Source organism: Alexandromys fortis, unplaced genomic scaffold (genome assembly GCF_014885135.2).
Source record: "Alexandromys fortis isolate MF-2015 unplaced genomic scaffold, M_Fortis_MF-2015_v1.1 scaffold_21, whole genome shotgun sequence".
Classification (NCBI taxonomy): domain Eukaryota; kingdom Metazoa; phylum Chordata; class Mammalia; order Rodentia; family Cricetidae; genus Alexandromys; species Alexandromys fortis.
Genome location: NW_026067905.1, coordinates 9,077,659 through 9,103,677, shown reverse-complemented (window position 1 = coordinate 9,103,677; position 26,019 = coordinate 9,077,659). Strand labels below are relative to the sequence as shown.

At 45.6% G+C, this 26,019-nt stretch overlaps 1 protein-coding gene across 1 annotated transcript in view; it reads left to right on the top strand.

Moving 5' to 3' along the window:
• Positions 1-25,371, top strand: part of Kiaa0040 (KIAA0040 ortholog) — a 35,446-nt gene extending 10,075 nt beyond the window's left edge. Inside the window, exons 2-3 of the mRNA XM_050135408.1 lie at positions 3,675-3,746; positions 21,863-25,371. Coding sequence (XP_049991365.1) covers positions 21,986-22,294 — 309 coding nt within the window. The 5' untranslated portion in view covers positions 3,675-3,746; positions 21,863-21,985 and the 3' untranslated portion in view covers positions 22,295-25,371. The remainder of the gene's footprint in view (positions 1-3,674; positions 3,747-21,862) is intronic.
• The last annotated feature ends 648 nt before the right edge of the window (positions 25,372-26,019 follow it).

Below are 26,019 nucleotides of genomic sequence, written 5' to 3'. Positions count from 1 at the left end.
GCAGCTCGTGGTTTCCTCTGCCTTAGTGATGTCAGCAACCCAGGCTCAACAATGGAGAACAGGAGACAGTAAAGGTAGTCCCTCCGGAAATAGGGGACACAGACAGACAATTTTTTGTAGTAATAGCGATGGGATAGTGAGATGCTACTACTACTACTACTACTACTACTACTACTACTACTACTACTACTACTACTACACACACACACACACATCCTGGACTCAGTTTGTGTGACTGCTGGTGTCACTATGTAAATATCATCCGTCAAGAACACAGACATGTCAAAAACATGAGCAGACAGGGCTTTCCAACAAATTGGGAGCAGTCGCTTTCAAGTAATGCCATCTTAAAGTTCTATATGGTGTCCCATGAAAGGGCCAATGTACATGGAGGCCAATCACCTTTGCCTGCAGAGTGTGCTACTCTGGGAATCCCAGAAACACGTGGTATCTGAGCAGCGGTCAGGCTAAAAGGGTTCTCCACATGGGGAATACTGAAACTCCGATGTGTGTACTTTTCTAAGTATCTTTTCTTTGATTACAGTGCTGTATGTGAACCTAGACATCAGCCTGGGCACGAGTGCTAGGTATTCCCAGGTAGGAATTTTTGTCAAGGCATCTTTGATAGCTGTGAGACCTTGGACGAGTCATTTAATGTCCATAAACCTCGCAGTTTTCTCATCTAGAAAAGACGTCCATTCATTAACTTGGCAAATATTTCTCAGAAACAGAACAGGTCCCAGACACTGTGGATCCCGTGATGAGAGTAGATTCCATGTGAAAAGGAGGGGGGATGGTTGGATATGAAATTACTCTAATGCTGACAAGGGCTGTGGCAAGAGTATAAAGAGTGATGGGCACAGAGTCGGGGCTCTGACCTTTAACATAACACAGCCCAGGAAGTTTTCCCAGGAGGAACAAGGTTTTATCTAAGTCTAGAAGATGAGTAGACAAGAAAACTCAATGGTACTAGGAACAGCTGTGGGGTAGAAAGAGAAGCATGTTTGAGACTCCAAAGCAGGAGGGGAACCCCGGGTCCCAGAGTTTGAGAAAGAGAAGGCTTCATCAACTTCCAAAGGGATTGGTGGACACTGCTTGGTGGCCTTGGTGTTGTTTCTTGGGAGTCAGTGTAGTGAGGAGTGCATCACACGGGGACACAAAAACTGTGACCTGTCTTCCTGTGACGACACAACAGCCCTGAACAAATTCTTATGCTTCGTTCACCTGGGAAATGGGGCAGGCAATCCCTCCCTTCTCTACTTTACAGTTCGACAAAGGAAAAATTGTTCACAGGATCCATTAACGAATCCCCGAGCTGGGTGTGATGGTGTGGGCCTGTAATTCTAGCACTAGGGAGGCCGAGGCCAGAGGAGCTCCAGTTTGAGGCCAGCCTGGGCTACATGATGAGGCCCTCTCCCTACCACCCTCAAATCCAGAGTTGTAAGTGTGAGGCCGTAATAGTACTCAATTCAATCATAAATAAAGCCAAGCCCAGTTGGTGTCCGTTCAAAGGTGAGACATGAGTGCACAGGTGTCCTTAGCTCCCACCCCCTTTCCCAAGGGATCAGGAAATCAATAAATAACACCTTCTTATTTGTTTGGTGATATTTCAGATCATAATCAGATTTTTGTCTAAGGGAGAACATACGCTATTCATAAAAGTTTTTAATTGTAATATATATGAATAATATGCCTACACACCACCATTGGCCCCCGGGGTGGTTGCTTAAAGCTGGGTAATCCTGAATTCTGGCAAGGTGTCCTTTTGTTTGTGAGGGAGATTAGGTACTGCCACTGAAATGCTGGTGTTACCAGGTCTCTGCCCAGGGCTTCTGGAACCTCCGTGAGCTTCGTTGCTCTGAGCCCATATCAAGCACTCCGAGTCTCCCTGATGTCATTTCTCAAATGTCCTCCCTGCCAGTTCACACTCAGGCTCTGTGCATGCTGCCGCCCGTTCCTCTGCAGCAACCTTCCCAGGTAGCCTTAATTCCCCATCAGCATGTCCAACCCTGGTGTAAAGACTAAATTCAAACACGGGCTCCCAGAGCCTCGACTCCTCCTGCCATCCCACTTTCCGGCCCACATCTATCTCTCTAGTCTGACAGAACTCACACGGGGGCACTTGCTGGCTCTTGGTTTAGCATTTGGATACTACCCTGGAGGAACTGAGGATGTAGTTCAGCTAGTAAAGGGCCTGCCTAGCATCCACAAAGCCTTGGGTTCGATTCCCTTGAAAGGATAAAACCTGGCACGCTGGCACACACCTGTAATCCCAGGATGCGGGGAGATCAAGTATGGGGATCCTGTGATGGGAGTAGATTTCATGTGGAAAGGAGAAAGGATGCTGGAATAAGAAATTACCCTAATGTTGGCATGGGCTGTGGCAAGACAGTAAGGGGACAGTAAAGGGCCCAGAGCCGGGACTCTGACCTTTCATATGCCTGGGGTTTCCCAAGAGGAATAAGGTTTTAAATGAGGCTTAAAGATGAATAGACTGAAAAACTAGTTTTGGGAAGAGTGGTAGAGGCAGGGAGGTCAGAAGTTCAAGGTCATCCTCAGCAAAGTAACAAGATGGAGGCCAGCCTGGGATGCAAAAGAACTCTGTCTCAAAACCATAAAAGCTACTCTGCAGGGCATTTTCAAATTACAAAGAATTCACATGTATATCACTGTGGGCTTTGGGATTAATACTGGAAGATGAGAGGAGCCAATGCTGGTATTGTCTTTCCTGATACTGTTGGGAAACCCGAGGCTTCCAGGGCTGCGCCTCTTGACCCACCCTCTGGCAAACCAAGTCACAGCTCTTACCCTTCTGGTCCTTTGACATATGCTGATCACATAGTAAATACTTAACACTTCTTGACGTAAAATCCATATGCCTCTACAAGGAAACAATTCAAATGCCATATTGCATTGGCACAGATAGGAGAGGCACCATGAGCCTCTCTGAATGCAAAGATCGGAGATTGTGGTGTTATTTTTATGACAGGGACTCAGTAAACAGGCAAGGGAGACTCATAAGTAGTCTCTAACCCACAAACATCACAGAACAACCAGAGGGCAGCCATGAGGGTCACTCCCTCTGCTCTCATGAGCAGCCCCACTGCCTCTCGGTGATGGATGGAATGCACATATCAGAACCTGCTCAACAGGGTGGACATGTAGTTAGTCCAGAGTGCACACAAGGACTCAAATTTCCAGCACCTGACATCAAGTAGGCCTCCGCTCCACTACCCTGGCAGAAAGAACGTCTCTGGAATTAGGCCGAGTGATCGACTACCCTTCCATTCTGGAAGAATGCAGGGAGGACCCCCTCCATCACTGAAATAATCCTCCCAAGAACTCTAGGCTGCTCTGGCCTTGGGCAGAGCCAAGGAGTGACTGCTGTTGTTGTTTGTCACGTGCCTTCACCTGCCAGAACGATACCAAGTGTGACTGCATATGCAGTTGCTGGAAGCCTGGCTGCGGGTCACAGTGCCACCTGCTTCACCTGGAGGACCCCTTGTGAAGGACATCACAATCACATCACAAAGGGTGTCTGACTTTAGGGAGTGTGCATGTTTCTCATTAGAACGGCATCAAAAGATCGAGAGGGAAGCCAGTCCATGTCTCCAGTTGTCTTCTAGAGAAACAGTACAAACATTACGTTCATACAAGCGCTTTGTGTGTTCTAGATTATCCGCATGGTGGAGATAGAGGAACTGCAGCCCAGAGCAACGGAGTGACTGTCCCAAGACACATACCGAGTAAGTCATACCCGCTCATCCTGTCTCCGTCTGCAAGTCTGTGGCTCTTCGACTGTCCATTAGCTGGATTTTGATTTTGACTCATGGGGAATTCACAAGAGTATAAGCTAATAAAACCAAGGAAAAGTCAAAACCCAAGCTGGAGGCCTGGGGCCCACAGACTTCCCAATAGGGAGCCTACCTGCATTACCACATATTTCTCTTCCTGGCTGCTCCAGGCCAACCCTCATCCCCAGGAGCCATTGCTGCTTCCTAACAGGTGGGTCCAGACCCACTCTTCAGACCATTCTCCAGTAAGCATTCCCACCCCACCCCTATTCCGTCAAGATTCAACAGCATGACAGTTGCTACCATAAGGCTGTCTGAGTGCTGAAGAGAGACAAAATCTAAAAGCTGGTACCCAGCCGGAAGATAGCCCACCTTGTGGCCACACCGTAGAAGGCCTGGGATGATGAGACCTGAGGTCCCTAGTGTTTCCTGTCATTTAAACATCTGGAGCAAGTGGTAGGAGAGGACAATAAGCAGGTGCACATGTTTTGATCTATCTTCTGTCTGTATTATCTATACCTGCAGTTAATTTTAATGTATTAATTAGTCATGGTAAAACACTAACAGTAAAAAATAATAAAATAGAGTAATCATAATATACTGAAATAAGTTTATATATTATTAGCAATATATATTGCAATATTACTATTATATGTAATATATTGAAAAGATGCACATGCACACATATATTATATATAATGTGCATGTTATCTACCTAATCCAGATGAGGTGAACATCTACTTTTGAATTTGATTCTATTAAGATATATACCTATTTTAGCATATTATATATATATGTAATATATATGGCCAACATCAGTTCCCTTGTTATATGAGTCCTTATTAGGTGAAAACTATTTGAACATAGCACTGCCATGCTTTAGCAGACAGTCTCATAACCCAGGCAGCTACTAAGGGAGTACAGGTCGATAGTATAGACAGTGTGGAGACAGTGCAAAAGAATGATTCATATCCTTAGCTGTACACACTGGCCAGGATGTCATGACAAGTCTCAGAATGGTAAATTGTGTATTTCTGGAATTTTCTCACTAATGATTTTTGATGGCAGAAAGTGGAGCCTTGGGTGAAGGGGGACTCCTATGATCGTGTTTTCCTTTGGAAAAGGCATTTCAGACCTGAGAAAGCACTTGTTTGTTACACGGGGTAGATCTGGGAAGGAGTGAAGGGAAGGGGTGAAGCTGGTAGAGTTAACAAGGAGGCAGCTGCATCTGAGACTAAAGAAATGTCCTATCTTTGGGATAAAGAGTACTAGCATGGTAGGGCAAAGACATGCTATTTGCCTGGCACTTGGTTGTACTCAGTATCTTAGCTCAATAATATATGCCCTTTGCATTGATCAACTGTTATCAAAATGATCACAAGGAAAAGGCCTCCATGCTCTCTTAGAGACATGGGTTTACACCCATGCAGAGGGCAGGTGAGGGCTCATCCTCTCCACAGTTCCCAGGGAAAAAGGAGGCTGTGACCCAAAGCCTGGTGTCGGAGTCATCACACCGTGCTATACATTCCATGGGGCTGAGTTATTACTGAAATGACAATATTTCTGCCCATTCCCCCGATTTGGCATGGGCGTTTTAAGCCTCGACACTATAATAAAGTAGCATTTGACTTTTAATTGCCTTGAACTTCTGTTAACATGAAATGAAGGGGGGAAATGGGAAGGAAAATAGAACCCTATCTGTACAGCTTTCAACTCGCATAATTGTGTATTTATGCCACACCATTAGTTTCCAGCCTGTAAAACCTCCCTCCGTCACCACCGAGAAGAAGAAATAAGTCTGCCTTTCTGTTAGTGCTGCAGTTGGCGGAACTCTAAATGCCCTTCTCTGGTATATAAAAAAAAAATGTAACTTTTAATTTAGGGTCTATTTTTTAATTGCCACCTGTGTAGGAGCCCTTGAATCACATAAGTGTTTGGTTGACCTCTTGCTTTAGAAAAAGAAAAAAAAAAGATACTTTCCCCTCCTAAAGGATATAAGTTGGAAGACTTGAGCAGCAGGGGCTGGAGTCCCCCAGGAGCTGAAGGCTCCCTTTATTTATGGAACAGAAGTGGTGCCACCCCACCCTAACCACTCCTGACTCACGGATGACCTCAGAGGCTTGAGCCTTCCAAAAGTAAAACCTCACCTAGCTACTTTACCACACCTACAAATATTGGCTCCAAACTTTCACCAAACACTTGTGAAGAATGAAAGTGAGGGCCGGGTAATGGAGGTCTTTCACCATGACCGTGGCTCCAGACATTGTGAGGACTTAGACCAGGAAGTGACCTGATTGGACATACAGAAGTGTGAGAGGTACCTGTGTGCATTCGTGGATCCTCGGCCTTGGAAACTTAGCTCCTGTTGACTGAGACACCTAGGGGACCTGGGGAAAGGAGTGGTGGGGAAGGGTAGTGCGCTGCCCTGGAGAGAAAAGCTCCGGGTTCCAATTCTAGGTTTAATCCCATCTTTTTTGTGTTATCCTTAAAATGCCACTACCTGGCATTTCAACTGTGATCCCCCCACCCCCAGTGTTTTTTTGGATGTCTTGTCTGTTCTTCACAAGAATCTTGAGGGCTATTCATAGCAGGTAATACCCTTGTTTCTCAGACAAAGCAAGGATTCAGAAAATTTTACTGATGCTATCCGAGGTCAAAGACACGGAAGGCAGCTGAACGGAAACTAGACCTGGTTCCTGTGACCCCTAGCTTCATAGTCGTTTTGCTTCCCCCTCTACCAGCGTTTGAGCCCAGGGATATCTGTGTGTGGACCACCTCCTTCAATACTGTTCCTCATCTTTATCATTCCTCACGTCGACCAGAGAACAAGCTCTGTCATCCAGGAGGCAAGTGCTGCTCAGACAGCCTGGCCCTTTGTCCTCCTTTACATTTCCCCAGCTGCTGCGTGGCCCTCTCTACAGAGACGGCAGCACAGAGACTAGGTACTGTGGTCCCTCCAACGGGAATTTTATAATTCAGGCTGCAAGCTTGAAATGCCTCCAGGGACCAGGTAGTGAACACAGCTAGATGAAACGGGATCAGAGAGAGCTCTGGTCCTTCAAAGCTTCACAGACGGTGCATTCATGGGATGTTAAGTGCAGTTCAGTAGTAGGGCTAGCTAAAAACTGAGGATTTTATGTAAGCCAAGAGGGAAAGTGACCGATCATCAGCATAACGAAGCATAGGTGTGTCAGCTCTAACTCTTGGAATACAAGTGGGCATTGTGCCCATCATGAAGGCCCATGCCTTAGAGAAGCCCATCGCCTTCTGACATATGTGCACTCCCCTCTTGCTCTGTGTGGTCTTGTTAAAAATCCAAGCCCCATCAGGAGATAGAGCACTAGACTGCAGATCCAAAGGTTCCTGGCTCAAATCCAGGCTCCCCCTGCTGATGTATAGGTAGGGTTGGAGTGTCAGTGTCATGGTTAGGAGCACTCACTTCTCTTGCAGAGAACCTAAGTTCAATTCCTAGCACCACCTGTGACTCCTAGTCTGAGGGATCTGATGCCCTCTTCTGGCCTCTATGGACATTGCAAGCAGATGGCACACAAGCAATCAGACACATACATGAATAAAACTAAAATTTGAAAATATGAGCCCCTTTAAAATCACAACCTAAATGCCATAGGGATATTTCCATAGGCTGTGGCCCAAGTGGAAACTCTCCCATGCTGAAGGGGATTACTGGGTGAGAAACCATCAGAAAAGGTCCAAACTGAAGTCCTTGGTCTCCTGAGAATGGAGATCACACACCAGAGCAGCTGCAGCAGAACCTATGTGCTCCACTAGGATTAGATTGAAACCTCATCTTGCCCTTTGGTAGCTCCATGGCCTTGGACAGGTTTCTTAATCTCTGATGGCCTCAGTTTCCTCAATGGAGATAGAAAGAATTACCTTGAGTTGTGTAACTCCACCTTGATATAAAGGCCTGATCACACACGGGGGAGGGAGGCAGGGAAGGAAAGGAGAAGAGACTTGTGCACTTAGTCAGACCTCAGCAAATGGTAGCATTTGAGTCATCAGATCGCCTGTTCTTGTAAAAGGTGCCAGGATGTTCGCCAGTGCTCTGTTTGGAGGCTTTGACCCTCTGAAGCATCTAAGTCAGAAGCCAGCTCAAATGAAGACAAGTGAGTGTTGGAGCTGAAACTAAGAAGAGAAAGACTGAGAGTGATGGACAAAGCAAACCCCCCAAGAAACTCAATCCTGGAGGTCAGGGAGGCTCATGGGAGGGACAGGATCAGGAACGATGGAAATAAGGGCAGCGAGATAGCAGAGCGAGGAGCCAGCTGTAGCTGCCCTGCTTTCCTGGGAGCTGGTTAACATGCCCTTGAAAGCAATTCAGTGAAAACCTGATCAAACAGGGATCAGAACAAATGGTCTGTTAATAAAAGATGTTCCAGAATACTACACTGCTTTCACCCCTCGCGGTCATTTTAAGGCACCCATTGTAGTGCGTGCGTTGCACAGCACCGCCGGATGCCTTTCACCTAGAAAGGTTCTCTGGTTAGTCACTCAGATGATGCTGTCCGTCCACATTCCACCAGGCACCGTGTCAGACTCAGGGCCAAATGCTGCTGCACCATGGATAAACACCCCACCCTGTAAGCCAGCGGGAAAAGCTGACCACAAGGCACCGGTGTGACTGCTCCCAGACCCTCCATTATGCTGGCCAAAGACACAAAGTCCGTGGCTACACATTTTCTGGCTTACAAGAAGGAAGGTTAGGAGGCATCTTCCTTATGATCTCAGGGTGCCGACTTGCCATGGGCTGGAGAGTCTGTGCTTACCACATAAGAACAGCTGGGTGTCTCAAGGAATCAGAGAGTCATGCATGCCAGGGACTGTGCCTGGGAGTGGACCGAGTGAGATGGGCTGTTCTCAGGCCTCTGGCATGGACCCTTTGGAAATAATGAAAAGGTGAGCAAAGGAAGGGGAGGAAACAAGACAGAAATAAAGAATAGAGGAATTGGAGACTCCAGACTTCATTTTTTTTCACAATAGAAAAATCAAAGAAAGTCCAAATAAAGCCCATTTTAAACTCTTTTCTTTGTTCTTAAATTATTCACTAATTATTTCCCGGTATCATCTTTAAGAAGAGGCTATCTCTGACTCTCCCTGTATGAACTACCATGGCTTAATTAATACCTGATTGATTGAGAGATTGACTCATTTGAACCCAAAGTGAAATAGAGCTTTTTAATTTTCTCTTCTGCTGAACCTGAAATAGAGCAGACAGTAATTAGGAAGGGTCCCTTGTTATCTGGAAGTCCCGGCTACAATGGGCCCTTTGTAACTGAGCACATGGAAGGCAGGTGATTATTGAGAAGCTGATAAAACATACAACACTCCCAACTGCTCTCCTGATAATGGGATTTTCGTGGTCGTTATTTCCCTCTCAAAGGAACTCAGTGGCCGGAGGATCTGACTGGATGTGCTAAGTGGCTGGGCAGCTATCATCCAAGTTCAGCTATGATCAGTGCTCACCTTTTACACACTCTATTCTGTCCCTTCTCCCCAGTGACCTGAATGACCGAATCATGTCCAGTCAGGTTCCCCTTTCTTTTCAGAACCCCTGGGTGAAGTTCATACATTTAGATGACTACTGCCAAAGTCTGGGCATTCAAATAGAAAAGCCAGGCGAAAGGCCCTGTTCTCCTGCGGCTCGTATTCCAGAGGAGAAAGATGGCCTTTAAACATGTATATCTCTATGAACGGGAGATCATGTAGTTAGGGATGAGATGAGAAAGGGTAAGAAAGGATGAGAGAAAGAGAGAGGGGAAAGAGGAGGAAGACGATGAAGATGATGAAGAGGAGGAGGACAGAGGAAAGAATCAGAGTGAATGAGGTATTTCAAAGTGAGTCATCCTGCGAAGGCAATGAGACAAATGCCAGGAGAAGGCCCTTACTGAGGGATCATTGCAGGAGATTTGAAATTCATTTGCAGTAAGATCTGAATGTTATGAAGTATTCATACCAAGTTCTGAGATTACATGGGCCAAGCAAAGAGATAAAAGTTTTGAGCGGGTAGAGAATCCCAGGATAGGACACAGTGAATGAAACAGGAAGGAATGCAATACAATGTCAGAGACAGAAACAGGTCTGGATGATGGAGACAGGGACCAGATGATGTAGACAGAGTACATATGATGAAGGCAGGGGCTAGGAGGTGGAAAACAGGGACCAGATGATGTAGACAGAGTACATATGATGAAGGCAGGGACTAGAAGGTGGAAAACAGGGACCAGATGATGGAGGCAGGAGGCAGGTGATGGGGGTAATCTGTGGGATATGATATAGCATTTCTCTTTCATACTTCATGTGATGGGGTGTCATGGAGCATAAGTTAGGGGCGAGTGCACTCTGGCCTGTTCATTGGTGAGAACAAATTAGAGCAAGGGAAAAGTAGAGCCAGAAAGACTGGCAAAGTGGGGGGGCTACTGCGGTAACCCAATTAACAGGGAGCAGTGATCTAGTGCAGAGAAGTGGATAAGTGTGGAAGGTATTTTGGAATTAGAATCCAGATGATGAGGTCATTCTTCTGCTCAGTTTAAGTGTCCACAGAAAACCATTACATGTCAAATATTCATTCTCACCTATTATATGATGAGAACAAAGCTAGATCTCCAGGCCAAACCAGGGAGTGAGAATCACTGTTTTCAGGAGCCGACAAGGTGAGTATGAAAAACAAGTCAACAAACACAGGAGTGTTTGAGTCTTATATAACCCTCTGCATTTTTCTGAATCCTTGTAATTTTTCAAAGCAAACACATTTATAATGCATTGAGATCAGGGCTCTGGTAGGTAATTGCCTCTGTGGAAACTCAGAAGAAAAAGCAATCATTTCGTGGGGGAACGGGAGATCTAGAGTCACACCTCAAGGAGAGGCCTGAACAGCCAGGAGTCCATCTGAGGAATGGATGGAGGGAGGGAGGTGGGGAGACACAGGGCAGATGGAACACGGCAGAGTGTTGCAGTGGGAAAAACAGAAGTGAACTTAGTGATGAAAGGAGATGCCAGTGGGGTAGAAGATGAGGCTGGGCTGAAAGGAGGAGTAGGTCCTCTGTGCTAAGCATGGTTTCCATCACCGAGGGTTAAGCAGTGGATACAAGTCACATTTAGAGTTTAGACAGATTAAGGGAGAAAAAAAAAACTAGACTCATTTGAGCACTTGGACAAATGCAACAGTGGTGGCTTTGAAGAGGGCACACTGCTCATCTCAGACCCTTACCTCCTCTTCCCACACACAGGGCTTGAGTTCACTCACCAAGGCCTGCTTAGAAAATGCTTGCCTTTGCCAAGGGTGCTACCTCCCTCACTGTTGGACATCATCCCCGTTCTTTCTCCCGGAAGAGCCCTGCCCTTGCTGCTCCCACCTTCTGGGGTCTTTGTCCCTGTCTCTGTGCATATGTGGATCTTTGTCACCACCAAAGGCACCTCTGCAGAGGCCACTGTAATCATTTCCTTTGTATAAAGAGGACACGCTTGGGTTTCTTTCTCGGCTCACTTGTCTATTGTCTTCTCCCTGTGGAGAATAAGTTGCTCAGTCACATCTCTTCTGTCCATGAGTCGAGAGCAGTGCCTAGGATGCAAATCGGCACAGACACACAACTCACTAAGTACTCTGGCAGGAGGAAAAGGGGAGAAGAAGAGACGGTAAAGGATAGTGTCACGTGGAGGTGGCAAAGCAGACTTGGGTACCATTCTGCACTGTCAGGTGAGGGCTATGAGAAGATGATGAAGAGATGTCTCTCTGCCTCCAAGTGATGCCCATTCATGAATTCCTGGGATCCTTGGATAGAGAAACAACAGTGAGTGGGAAATGTAGAAAGAGCCTCCATATTTCAGGAAAACTAGAGAGGGGAAGACAGTCTCTTTTAGAGGCTTTCGTATCAAAATTATTACATCAGAAACATGCTGAAATTTTAAAGGGCAAGCAAAATCATCATTAGCTGGGCAGCTGAGGGCTGTTTATTTTACCCAGCAAGTCTTTTTGCTTGAGGTCAAATCATCATATTTATTGCCTAGGTAGACTCAACAATGTAATGATATTTCATTGGTGTTTTAATCAACAGATGCACTGGTCAGCCTTACAGACCAGGCAGGTGGCACGCACCTCTAATCCCAGTAGCCACACTAGTTTGCCATAGAAACCGAGCAGTAGTGGTGTGTGCCTTTAACCCCACCCAGCACTAAAGAGGAATATAAAACAGGAGACAACTCTCAGACACAGGCTCATTTTGAGATTCCTGGAGGCAGAATCGCCATTTCGGACTGAGGTAGAGTTAAGAGCCAGTGTCTCGCTGTTTTGCTTTTCTGGTCTTCAGGTTGAACCCCAACATCTGTCTCTGGGTTTTTATTAATCATGCTACATGGAGACAGACACTCTACCAACTGCCGCAGTCATTTCTCAGAACACTCTGTTGTCAGCTCCATTTTATAGGTGAGAAAATGAGCCCAGGGAGAGAGGTTGGCTTGCCATGTGGCACACATAATGAGCAGAAGAACCAGAATTGAAGCCAGGACATCTGGTCTCAGGCACTGAGGTGACCCATTCTTGGGCCAAAGTTGCTCTCAAGGAGCACTATAGACCTAACTCATCATACCTGTCTTGTAAACAATAATCAATATGAGCTGTATTGGTTGGAATGGGCTAACTGCTGGTGGGGGTCAAAGTCAGTGGCTTCCCACAACAGTTAAGTTCTGCCCCATACTCATTCAGAGACATCTTCATCCCTACTGTCCCTGGGTCCATGCTGTCCTTCCCTGGCCATACGAGTAAGCAGAACAAGGAGAGGACCTTGACCAGCACCATTCCCATGGCCCCTAGAAATATAAAGGGGCCGCAAGGTCTTATGACCCACATCCAGAAAGGCAACATGTAGGTGGGCTTTTACAAGACACCTCGTAGGTGCCCATTTTTAAGGACTTCTTTGGAGAAAGCCTGGCAAAGTGAACTGAGAAGAGGGAGATACAGATTCTGGTTCTGACTGCACAAATTGTTCGTGGCTGACCTCCAGCAATGGACTCCAGACTTCTCACTAACGAACTAAAGGAGTCTCACCCAGTGGCCCATCTCAAGGCTCTTCTAATCCAGGAAGCACATTCTAATAAAGTAACCTTTGATCATTTTTAAGAACTCTAGGTACCATAATCATTTCAATATTGATGATCTATTTGTATTTTTGTTCAAAATTGTAACCATAATTGCAATATTGATTCTAGAGGGAAACATTATCTATTTTCTTTCAACAATCAATTTCTGGTCATATATCGTATATGCATGCTTTAGGGCAGGAACAAGCCTCCAACTTTTATTAGAACTAGTTATGTGAAGCAGTACATTACAGTGGAGAAAATGCTTATTTTTATAATGTCAAGCACTGGGTTTCAGGAACAGATATGATGTTCAACATGCAAATTACTTGCCACGACCCAACAGGTTTTGTTCAACACGGTTCTTCCATGAATTAGAGAGTACCTATTCATCCCAGGTGAGAGGGTAAGAGCTCTCACTAAATTCCAACCCAGGTCAGCAGAGTTGATATCACTGGCTCAGGCTCCACTCTGTCCCCTCGCAGCCAGAGATGCTTGCGCTGGGAACTGTGTGATGTCATAACCATGGGGATTTTTTTAAATTGATTTTTATTAAGATTTATTTATTATGTATATAGTATTTTCAGTATTCTGTCTGCCTGTATGCCTGCTGGCCAGAAGAGGGCGTCAGATCTCATTACAGATGGCTGTGAGCCACCATGTGGTTGATGGGAATTGAACTCAGGACCTCTGGAAGAGCATCTCTCCAGCCCCACCACGGGGATTTTGTAAGGTGTGTAGTTTGAGAGCCAGGGTGAGGATTGGGTGGCCAAGGTGGGATAAGGGATTAAAGATGGTGGGAGTCAGGAACTTCTCGATGGGATTCTTCTTCCTTCTTTGTGGATAAAAGAAAATGTATATTTGTATATTTACACACACACACAGATAAAAAATGTATTTATATTTTTACACACACACACACACACACTTGTGCCCATTCAGACTCCTCATAGGAGACCAGAACTAGAAGAAGAAAAGTAGAGCCAAGGAACACATCCTTATGTCTTATAAGTTCTCCTCCTCACATCTGGAGAACATCTGATCCACGCTTTTATCCCACCCTCTCCAATACGATCATCCTCTATCCTGATGCCATTCTCTCCAAACAACTGGAATGGCCTCCCCACCTCAGCCTCTCCAGTCTGATTTCTCATGCCTGCATGGCATCTTTTTTACAGAGTCTACATTCATTTTAGTCCCACTCGCTCTCAGGCACAGCACACCCCAGCCTGAGCCCAGCCCTGGGTGTAGCTCTGCAGCCACCTTTGGCTCTCAGAGATTCAATTCACCCTCTGAGGAATGAACCACACCCGCGTGCTCCCTCCCACAGGTCCCGAAGCCTGGTCGCAAGACTCGGGCCTGCAAGTGCAGTCACTGTCCTGAAGTGAGCCTATGCACTGGCCTGCAAATGCGGTCACTGTCCTGAAGTGAGCCTATGCACTGGGCCTGAAAATGCAGTCACTCTCCTGAAGTGAGCCTATGAACTGGCCTGCAAATGTGGTCACTCTCCTGAAGTAAGCCTATGAACTTAAGAGACCTCTAAACACAGGCAGGTTCCCCTCAAGTGACCTTCCTCTTCCTGGTCTCTGGACGCCTGAGTCTAGAATTAAAGTCACAGACCTGCAGGGTGGTGGCAAGAATTGAAACCCCTTGTGAGGCCTCTTTCATTCGGTGGGATTAGGGGCTTCTTTTTGTAAATTTTTTTGTTGCTCCTGAAATTATAATTAAACATTTCCCCCTTCCCTTTCTTCCCTCCAAACTCTCCCATATACCTCTCCTTGCTCCCTTTCAAATTCATGGCCTCATTTTTTTATTAATTGTTATATAATACATAGATACGTAATATGTAAACACAGTTTGCTCAGTCTGTACAGCAGTGGTGCTCCCTGGGCTGGACAGATGGCTCAGTGGTTAAGAGCACTGGCTGTTCTTCCAGAAGTCCTGAGTTCGATTTCCAGCAACCACATGGTAGTTCACAACCATCTATTATGGGATCTGATGTCCTCTTCTGGCCTGTAGGCCAGATAAAAATACTTTTAAAAAAAAAAAAAAAACAGTGTTTCTCCACCTTCCTAATGCTGCGACCCTTTAATACAGTTCCTCATGATGTGGTGACCCTCAACCATAAAATTATTTGTTTTTGGCTGCTCCATAGCTGTAATTTTGCTATTGTTACAAATCATAATGTAACTATTTGTGTTTTCCAATGGTCTTAAGCAACTCCTGTGAAAGGGTTGTTTGACCCCAAAGGTTCACGACCCATAGGTTGAGAACTGCTGCTGTCTGCTATCTGTATTCATGTCTTCAGGGCTAATCATTTGGTTCTGGATAACCAATCAGCATGCTCTTCCCTGGAGAAGACTATTGTTCCCACTCTTGGAATTCCTTAGCTGTCTGTAGCTCTTTATGTAGGGTTGAGCCCCATGGGCTTTCTCCGTTTACTTTAGGTGGTCATGTTGGTAAGATTTTATGTGTGTCGCTTCTAACATTCATAAAGACACAATCTCACAACAAACTCTTACAATCTTTCTGTCCCCTCTTCCACAGTGGTCCCTGAGCCTTAGGTGCAGGAGTTGTATTGTAGATATATTTGTTGGAACGCTCTGCATTTTGATTGGAAGTGGTTTTCAGTCATGGTCTCCCCACCTGTTACAAAGAGCAGGGTTTTGTTTGTTTTTATGAAGGGTGAGGACTACTATCTGTGGATATAAGGACGAATAATTCTAACGTAGTGTTGAACCAGATTGATTTAGAGGATGTGGAAAGAAGACAGAATAAATCTTCTCCAGGAGGAGGTTATTCTTCAGCCAGAAGGATGAAGGATACCAGTCTATCCTTGGGAGTAGAGACTTAGGGTACGTGGTGCAGAGGGTTGAGCTTCTAGAAAAAGGGAAGATTCCATCTTCAAATCAGTCCCCCTGCAGTTTCAAAGTGACAATTACCAAAGGAGGCTGGGATGGTCACATTGTCAGGAGGGAATGTTTTCTAGAGAAAGCGAAATTTCTTTGTTTAGGAGGATCTACTATTCTTTGGACCCCCTTCCAGATCCTGATAGCCCATAGGTGTTATCAATCAAGTCAACTTTCCTGTCCAGTGTTTGTTTACCGGCCCACAGGAGGTTATTGGGTCCATAACTTTTCTGTTAGGATTTATGCTTGCTTAGTAAAGCAGCAGGTGGGGTTCTCCTCCAAAATACATGACTTCAATAGCCCCAGGTAGTTAGCTAGGTTTCCAGTACCAGGCATGGTTTCCCTCTTGTTGAAGGTCTTAAGTCCAATATAGGAAACTGTTGGTTACCACCAAGGTATGTGTGCTACTACTGCACCCAAATGCTTATTGTATTGTGCTGACCATTGCGTGGTTCATAGTGTCATAGCTGGGTAAGGTTGCTAGTTGGGTTGCCTCCCTCCTTTGGAAGCTTCCTCTGATATTGTTGTGCATATGGAAAACTACTTAGCTGTTCAGAAAAGTTAAATCATGAGCTTTACATACATGTAAGGCTGGAACTAGAAAAGATCATACTGAGTGGGGTAACCCAAACACAGAAAGACAAATGTTACATGTCCTCTCTCATCTGAGGCTCCTACCTCCAAATCTTCAGATGTGAGTACATAGCCTAGAGTAACTGCAGAAACCAGGAAACCAAAAAGGGAACATGTCCGGGGTGGGAGTGTGAGAACAATAAAGAAGGGAATAGCTAGGTACAAATAATCTGATGGTAAAGATGAGAACAATGGAGGGGCCCCAATTAGGAATGAGGACAGAGATAAATATAGAAGGAGGGTAACAGAACAATAACAATGTCTGAAAAAGTCATAAGGAAACATACTAGTAACAATCTACCAAAAAACTAAAACAAAAAGCCTACAATACACACACATCTGAACATAAATATGTGCATATAGTTTAAATGAAAATTTCCCATCTGGGTTGACAATGCTCCCTCCAAGAGCCAAAGATCACCCAACAAAACCCCAGTACCAGGTATTAGAAGCCCTCTTTTGAGCTGTTGGCCAAGGCTGTCCAAGAGATTTACAAAACATACGACCTATTGTTGTTGCCCTGGGTTACCTCCCAGAGGTGGAAGGTAAGTCCCTATTGCTGAAGACATCATAATTCAGATGCAGGATCCAGAGGTCCCTGAGCTGGAACTGAACTGAAAGCCTCCTCCCTGAGGACCAGCTTTTGAGGTAGTGCTTCTTTAACAATGAGGGTGGAGCTAGGAGGTTCAGGATGGGAAGCCAAAGCTCATAGCCGGAATTAACCTGTTGTTATTGGAGAGAACCTGCTGTTTTATGGATTATGTTTGCATAGTTTACAGTTTACAAAATGCATGAAATAGGCTTGACTGTTTTGACCTCACAGCATCGTATAGATGCTTATTAGCTTCATTTTGTAGTTGAGGTTCAATAACTTGCTGTGGTCACGCAGGTTAATCTGAGGCTCAAACCCAGATCCTCTGGCTCTAGTACTGTGTTTCCCAACATCACCTCATACTCAGGCAGAAAGAAGCTGGGGGAGAAACAACCATGAATGAAGATCTCTTTCCCTAGCTAGATACTACGGAGGATTGGAGAGATTGACAATATTTTGTTTCTAGGGAACTGAAGGTAACTTTCCCCCATTCTCTCTCTTTCAAACCCAGCCCCACAAGCACAAACGCGAAGAATGACTGGCACCTATTGTTCACTTTACAAGAATAGATGAATGACGTTTCTACGGCAGTGACACTTGAGAGCAACAAAAGGATAGGCTCTTCCTAGTACATTCAGCCCGATGTGTGACTTCCTTTGCATCCTGTCCCATGGAAGCCCTAACTTTTCATTCATACCACTGAGGAGATGTTTGATTGTTTCCCGAAAACACTAATAACACAAAGCTCATAAATACTAATGAAAAGCTATAGATTAGCAGAGCTCAGCAAGGAACCTAGGGAGCCTAGACAAGAAATCTTAGATTAAAAAATATAAAGAATACCTTTTAATCGAATTTCCCCCAGACTGGGCTCCTAAATGCTAATGAGTACTTTCTCTGACTGTGGAGAACTGACTCGAACAAGTACCTTTAAGAATGCAGAAGTGAATTATTGACTTAGCTTTAGTTGAAAAGAAATCTATTTATTCAAGGGCTAATTTAGGTGCCACTGGATGGACACGTTTAAGACAAAGAAAGGAGGGTAAGAGAGCCTGGGACGTTGAGATAAACACGTAATTCAAATGCATGCTTCTATTTCAGCCAACTAAGCAATCTAAGTGAGAATTTGCTTATTATATTTGTCTTTGATGACACAATCCTTCAATAATAATAACTGCCCTGGGCTCTAAAAGCTGGTGTCAGAAACTATAACTTCGTCATTCATTGCTGGATCTACTATGCCTGGCACAGACTCTGGCACAAATCAAATGTCCAATAAATGTTTGTTAAATGGATAAAGGGCTCTCTTTCAATATTTTACAGAGCCTCTCAGATCTGTGATCTTTTCCTAAATGTCAGCTCGGATCTTGGTGACTGCTGCAGCGTTCCCACATAAGGCCCATTCTCCACTGTAACCGCCATTTGCCCTTCTCACTGCTCTCCTGTCTCCGCCTCTCCCACTCCGGGCTTCGGGCTATTGGAAAGCAGCCCGCTCTTCCATTCACGTTCTAGACACTCGCTGCCTGAGATGCTTAAACATCCTTTTTGCCCAGTTCTCAATCAAAATCCTATTATCTTTAAGATAATTTCTAAGTGGCTTGAAACTGCCCTAATATTCTTCATGGCTCAGTGTCCTTCCTCTCACGGACGCCCTTCTCCTCCTTGCAGAGCTGGTGTAGAACAGTCTATGAGTAACTGTGGTCTTGGTGTCACAGACGTGAATCACAGATACTGTGCAAGGAGCCCTTGGTCCCAGGACGGCTATGTTTGGGATCAGCTGAGAAGAGATCACCCAAATCCTCTCACAACAGAACAGAAAACTTGCTCTAAGTCAATGGTTCTCAACTCATGGGTTGAGACCCCTTGGGAGTCTCATATCAGATATTCTGCATGTCAGATATTTACATTACCATTTATAACCATGATAAATTACAGTTATGAAGTAGCAACAAATCACTTTTATGGTTTCAGGGTGTCGCTACAACATGAGGAACTGTGTTAAAGGGTTGCAGCATTAGAAAGTTCGAGAACCACTGCTCTAGATGAACCAAAACATGCAAAACATGCTGGGTACACAAGACTGAGGCAATGCAAAGGACTATGGGAAAAAGACAAAAGAAATTCAGAAGAGAAGTCTGTCGGGAGTGGCTCAGTGGGGGGAAGGATCCTGTAAAGTTATGGCTTATGTATGTGTGACTCAGGGGGTGCCTGAGGAGTTGTGGCATATGTGTATGTGACTGGGGGAGGGGAGCTGTGGAGTTATGATGTGTGTGTGTGTGTGTGTGTGTGTGAGAGACACTGGGGGTAATGGAGTTATGCCGTGTGTGTATGTATGTGTGTGTATGACTGGGGGGACTAAGGAGATATGGGGAGGTGTATTGTGTGTGACTGGGGGGTCTAAGGAGTTATGGTGTGTGTGTGTGTGTGTGAGAGAGACTGGGGGGTCTAAGGAGTTATGGCGTGTGTGTGTGTGTGTGTGTGTGTGTGTGTGTGTGTGTGTGAGACTGGGGGGGTCTAAGGAGTTATGGTGTGTGTGTATGTGTGTGTCTGGGAGGTGCTGTGGATTTATGGCTTATACCAATGGTTAGTTTTTTCTCCAGGGAGCCTGGAGTCTTGGAATCGAAATGGAGTCTAGGCAGATCCACATCATGAGTGCCCCCAGCCCTCCCAGGGACCTAGGCAATGCCCCAGTGAGAGGACAAGGCTTTCCAGAGTCCTTCTTACTTTGTTGCATGTTGATTTTAGTTTTGACTTACGCTTTCTGTAAACCTGCACTTAGGACGGAATTGGGTTTTCTTCTGGGTCTCTTTATACATTTGGGAAGTGTCTCACACTGGGAAATCAATCTCTTTGCAGACTGCTCTACAGTAGAGTGGGATAAATGCTTAAGTCAGTCTGAGGAACAGCCAAGGATTGTAAGGGTCTGCAAATCCTGGGCTGCTTGCCAAAAATGGGTTAATTCCATACAAAGGACTAGGAGGCCTGGAGCGAGGCCTGTGAACAGTTCTCTCACTGGAGAGCTGGAGCCACACTTCCCAGAATGAGTAAGTCCAGCTCCGCCACTCGTGTGTCTTGTGACTCGTGCCTCCATCGCTAGCTGAAGGATGGAGAATGATAGCCTCGCTGCACACGGTAATAATGAGTCGGTGGGAGTGAAGTGAATAGACGGAGCGTGCCTAGAACAATGCCTGGCACATGATAAGTGGTTTTTAAAATGGGCTAAAATCATTGCTGTACTTTCGTGGCATTACTTTGGTTACTGTGGGCTATGGAGTACACTAATAGATGCCAATTTGTGCAAATAATACCACTTGGATTGAGGCCAAATTTCAGCAGAACAGGCCAGGTGAACCGGGATGGGCAAATGGCCACTGAGTATATATGACAATTATAGATCATGTTATCCAAGGAATTGTACCTCCTCTAGGACAGCCTCTAGGGCACCTTGTAATCTACCACTGTAGAGCACACCTTTAGCCTCCAGGAAACAGAACCAAACCTGAATCTAGAATTTGGAGCCCGGGATACACAGGTCTCCTGGCATACCCATCTATAGTCACAGCACCACCCTATTGCTCACTTTAAAAGATGCCCCAACCGCTCAGGAGTCCATGGCTGGGTGACGGTAAGTTCAAGCCTATGGTTGACCTGTGGAGACCCTGTTGGTCAGCAAAGCGCCAAGGGAAATGCAATATAAGTCACATCATTATCATCCTCTGCTTATCAACCTTGAGAGGATGCTGGGTTTATTATCCAAAACTCTAGGTGTCCCCTACAGCGCCATGTAGCCTCAGACATCCAGCTTCACCAGTCTAAACCTCACATCTGTCATCCTCAAATGAAAGAACTGGCCAGAAGGCTCCAGCCTGGGAACCAGTTATTCTTGTTATTTGAGTCCAGGGTAATGTGCTACACAGCAAGGGGTTTCCTCCATTTCTCTGAATCATATCTCTGAATACAAGAACCTGTGAATTCCAGAATCCATGGGACTCGATGAGACTTTACACCTGAGAGCTGCTCCCTAAGATATGTGTCCAGAGGAGGAGGCACAAAGAAAGAGAATCTACTTATACAAGACTAGGAGGACGACCCCTGTCTCCTGAGCTTGGAATAGGGGCCCCATGCCAGTTCCCAAGCATCAGTTCCCAGGGACTATTAGGCTTCTCTCCCAAGGAAAAAAGGACCAGGTAGGGAAGAGACTGGGAAGGTTTGTTTGGAAGTAGCAAGTGGGATGATGAAGACGGAGAAGGTAGAGAGCAGAGAGGACCAGACACAGGAGTGGGGCGTAAGGAGGGGAGAAGTAGGGGTGGGGGAAAGAGCAAACACCCAGTGGCAGGGATGCGGTGAGATGAGGACTGAGGACTCTTAGCCGGGAAGAGGAAATGTCTTCTTGTGTATAAGCTCTTGGAAGCATCAAAAAAAAAAAAAAAAAAAGCTATGTTCCTATGGAGTCATACATGAAGTTCTCATTTGGGAAACACACGTTCATTACCTGCCGGGTGAACTACAGTTGAGAAAAGATTGAGACTTGTCACTTTAAAGGACATAGGGGGAGAATTCACCAGAAAACACATGGTGCACACTGATTAATCTGTCCAAAAACTGCTGAGCACCTAGTGTGTTCCAGGTCTGACACAATATTAATTTTTTGTACTAAGCCCAATATCATGTGTGTATATTATGAGAATGGGTTAATAGTTATTGACTCATTATATTACACGGGCTTTGTTTATTGAGCCTCAATATGATTTCAAAAAGCTCCACAAATCGTTGATTTCTTCTCCTTCCTAAGCATAAAACCACTAAAAATGAAAAACCATCCCCTCTGCCTCTCTCTCCAGGTGCTCCTGGTGGCATGTTCAACCCCGAAGCCAAAAGAGGAATCGGTTACAAGTGGCCAGCACTGAGGAGCCCAGGGCTTGCCAGGTAATTGGGATCCTCTGGCCCCACACTAGCCCAGCACCATGGAGAGAAATAGTTCCTTCTTCAACTCTATCTGGGAAACCATCCGAACCAGACATGAAAGGGGCATCTTCAACACCGTCTGCCTCGCTGTCCTCCTGGGGCTGCCCCTGGTGGTGGTTCTTACACTCCTCTTCATCTGCTGCCATTGCTGCTGCAGCCGGCCACCCAAGAGCGGCCAACAGCCAGACCCAAACAAGAAGAAGAAGAAAAAGAAGAAGAAGAAGAAGAAAAAGAAGGATGAAGACCTCTGGATCTCTGCTCAGCCCAAACTTCTCCAGATGGAGAAGAGGCCATCATTGCCTATCTAGTGAGCAAGGAAGCAGAGTGTCCTCCCCTTCAAGCCCAGCCTCCTCCTAACCATAGAGACTCAGGAGGAGCCGTAACAGTAATGCACTCACACCCACAGATTACTTCAACCAAGGAGCAAGTGTCAGACTGAGCATCCCAATGGATGGGAGCATATGGACAATTCTTCCACTGTCTTGGCAGCTATGCGTCCAATAACAATGACCTGTGTTGTAGTCCCAAACATGTATTACACTGTCTCTGGTATACTCTATCACAAAAGCACAGAAAGCATGTATACATGCACTTTAGATGAAGTCTGAGTATATACACACAGCCATTGTATGTATGTATATTTGGACAGCAGGTACATGGAATAGTATATTCTGTTTATCATGTGGCCATTTAATATGTACTTTGCTCAAATATACATACTTGCAGAGATGTCTTATGGGAAGACAAGTCCAGATTTAGGCACGTATGCACAATTAAATAACCATGCAAGGCCCTATGTGCTGTCTATATGCCATTCAGGGTGGAGATGGGTGCTTTCTTATTCCTCTACCAACATAGTATTTTACTGGAGATACATTTGAACATTCCAGGAACCTGGTACAGTCCCCCACCCCAATGCGTATTGATACAGACATAGATAGTGGTTCCTAGATGCTTCTGACTTTTCACCTGTGCCTAAACGTTTAAAGTATGGTTCCAAATCCATTCAAAGCTCTTTGCTTGCAACTCACGACAAGGTTCTCATTAGCACTGGCAGGTGTTTAATGTGGTCCCCCAAGACCGCTCGGGGACATCACCCCATAACTGCTCAGCAAGGTGCCCTTTCCTAAGCAGCAATGAGCAGCTCTTGGCAGTGACTACTAGAAAGCCATGGAAACCCATTTATTCTCTTCAACGGGCTGCAGTTATGCGCCCATGCAATGTATACACAGATAGAACGGGTAAGGAGATGCCCCACATGAGCTAGCTATGTTCTGTGTGGACGAAGGTTTCCAGAAAGGAAAGACAGAAGGCCATCCCAAGTCCAGTCTCGAAAGCAGCGCACACCTCGGAAGCAATCCCCTGCACTTGTGGCAGTGCATGGTGTGTTGGAGGTGGGATCCAGAAGCCATAGTTTAAATGGAAGATTAAACTGTAAAGTCGTTCGTTGCTATTTATGTTGATGCTCAGGCAAATATCTTGTACACAGTAGGTACTCGTAACTGGATGATTATACAATGATGTTATACTTGCAATACCTCACGGTTCTCCCCAAGTGACCTGCTCTTTTAAGATACCCCACTAACTGCTACAAAAGATGAGATACGTATTGAGAGCAGGGTTGTGTTGACCTATGTGCCCTGTGGTACCTGAGGACATGCCCACAAGCTCTGTTCTGAGTGGAGGAGAGCCTTTCCTCCCTCAGGCTACTGCTAAGAGAACAAACTGTTCGGTGTTTTGATTATACTGTGGCCATGTTATGAAGGCAGAGAAATCCCGAACTTGGAAATGGATTGGACTCTTAACAGCTCATTTGCACATCTACTGGGGGGCTCTTTAAATATTTTCCCCCATGGAGACCGTTATAGAAGAGTGGCAAATCACTGTCTAATTAACGGCATATTCAAATTATGACATTTCAGTAGCAAGAAAAGCCCCTGAATGTGATGAGACTGGGAATGGAAAGCTGTATTCTGCTTGCTCACGTGGGTTACCTGGTACTCATGATGCTACTTCAGGTCACTGGAGGGTGGCTAGCTAGTGGTGGCTCTCACATCCGGGTCTTCTACCAGATAGGGCAGTCTTATTCACTCTCTCCTCCAAAACCCCAATGTCACAGGCCTCTTTGACCAGAGCAGCACTTCCTGATTCTCTGCCCCTCTGTCACACGAGGACCTTATTATACTTCACCTGGCTGTCTGCCACATGTCACACAATGGCCAGGCTTCTCCGCATCCACATGCCCCTCTCTATCAATTACTACCCATTAGGTGCCCTTCCCACCTCTAACTCTCAGTCCCCCTAAGGCAGAAGACTTGGGTAGAGGTGGAGCCAGACAGCAAAGATGGGATGTCAGGTAACGAACGGTCTGCAAGAACGGATCACCAGCATCAAGGACCACACAAACACCATGGTTTCCATGACAACTGGCTGCCAGTTTGAATTAAGACAGCAGTCAGTTGTCACTGATGCCATAACAAGGCCTCTGTCTCCAGGCACAGTGTACCTACTGCTTTCTGATCAAATGGACTTGAACCAGTTCCTGTCACGCAGCACCCAGAAAGTCAATTCTCAGTTGCTTCCATATCCTAGAATCCAGGAGTCCCAACCCTGATTGGATCACCACTTCCTGACCCCTTCCCCTCACAACCTCTCTGGCAGCCTTTGTAGAACTCCTAGGATGGTGCAGGCAGTGATAAGCCCCTCCCATTGCCACTGGGGAGCAGAGGCCCAGAGCAGAGCCTGGTGTCCTGGCTCCCTGCTTCATTCTTCAACATCCTTCTCTTAGCGCTTCTTCTCCCTATGCACACCAGTTCATTCCTCATGACTCTCCACCTCTTCCTCTCGAAGTCTATCCCAGAGCTGCAACAGATACAGTCAAGGGGTGGGGGTAGGCGGCTCAGGACCTGTGCCTGCCTGACCCCTCTGGGAAGGGGGAATCAGTGGAGATCATAAGAGGCTTTAGTGGGCCCGATGGCTCGGCAGTCAAGAGCACCTGTTGCTCTTGTCGAAGACCCAGGTGCCAGGCACACACATGGTGCACATGTACACATGCAGACAAAACACTTGTACACATAAAATAAATCTCTTAAAACTTTTTCTGAAGAGGATTCATAAAGAAGAAGCCTTCTAAACTGGCATGGGCTTGGGGACGGGTCTTCTGATCTACACTCAGATGCGGTCAGAGGGGGGTTTATCTATTGTTCAGTGGATTCTTTTGATTTCTTGGGAGGAGGAAAAAAGAACAGGAAAATGTAAAGAAAGAGCAGTCACTTTTTTAAAGGAAGAATATATAAATGAACAAACTTGTACAGTATTTTCCAGTGTCTTTCCTGTAAAATTAAAATCACATAAAGTTTATTTAAATAAATATTTTGAAACTGAAATCATCCTTGCACGTTGGAGTAGGCTGCTTGCTGTCCTGTCACTGAGATATTCTCACTCAGAAATGGCAATGGAGGGATTCTCCCTGATTGGTCACTGCCCTCCTAGAACCTCAGGGCCAAGGACCAGGAATGTGGCTCCTCTCCCCTCTGTAAAGCAGACAACCATGGAAACTGAACTGGACAACGATGGGTACAGAACAGCGTGTGATACTACCTGGAGACACTTAGAAAACATTTCTACAGTGATGTCAACCAGTGTCTTCTTACAGGAAAAGGAAGAAATAGTAAAGATCTTTTTTAAAACAACAACAATCATGGCCTCTGGGTTAATCTGTGGCTGTGAAACACAGGAGCAAGGAGCCCTGCAGTAGCTGTGAGGGACACAGACACGTGTGACCACATGCATGTATTTATATAAGCACATACGCCCTTTCTCTAAGTCAACCACAACTTTGCACTGATGATCAGGAGATGAAGTGAGTTAGATGCTCCTGATTCCTCTTCTCAACCATGCTTAGCTTGTCATTAAAGTAGAAGCCACCTAGAGTGCTGGCCAACCAAACAAGACGGTGGAAATGGTCGCTACCAACACGGCTCAGTCTGCCCTCTTAGCCACATGTGGCTTACTTTACTAAAATAAATCAAGT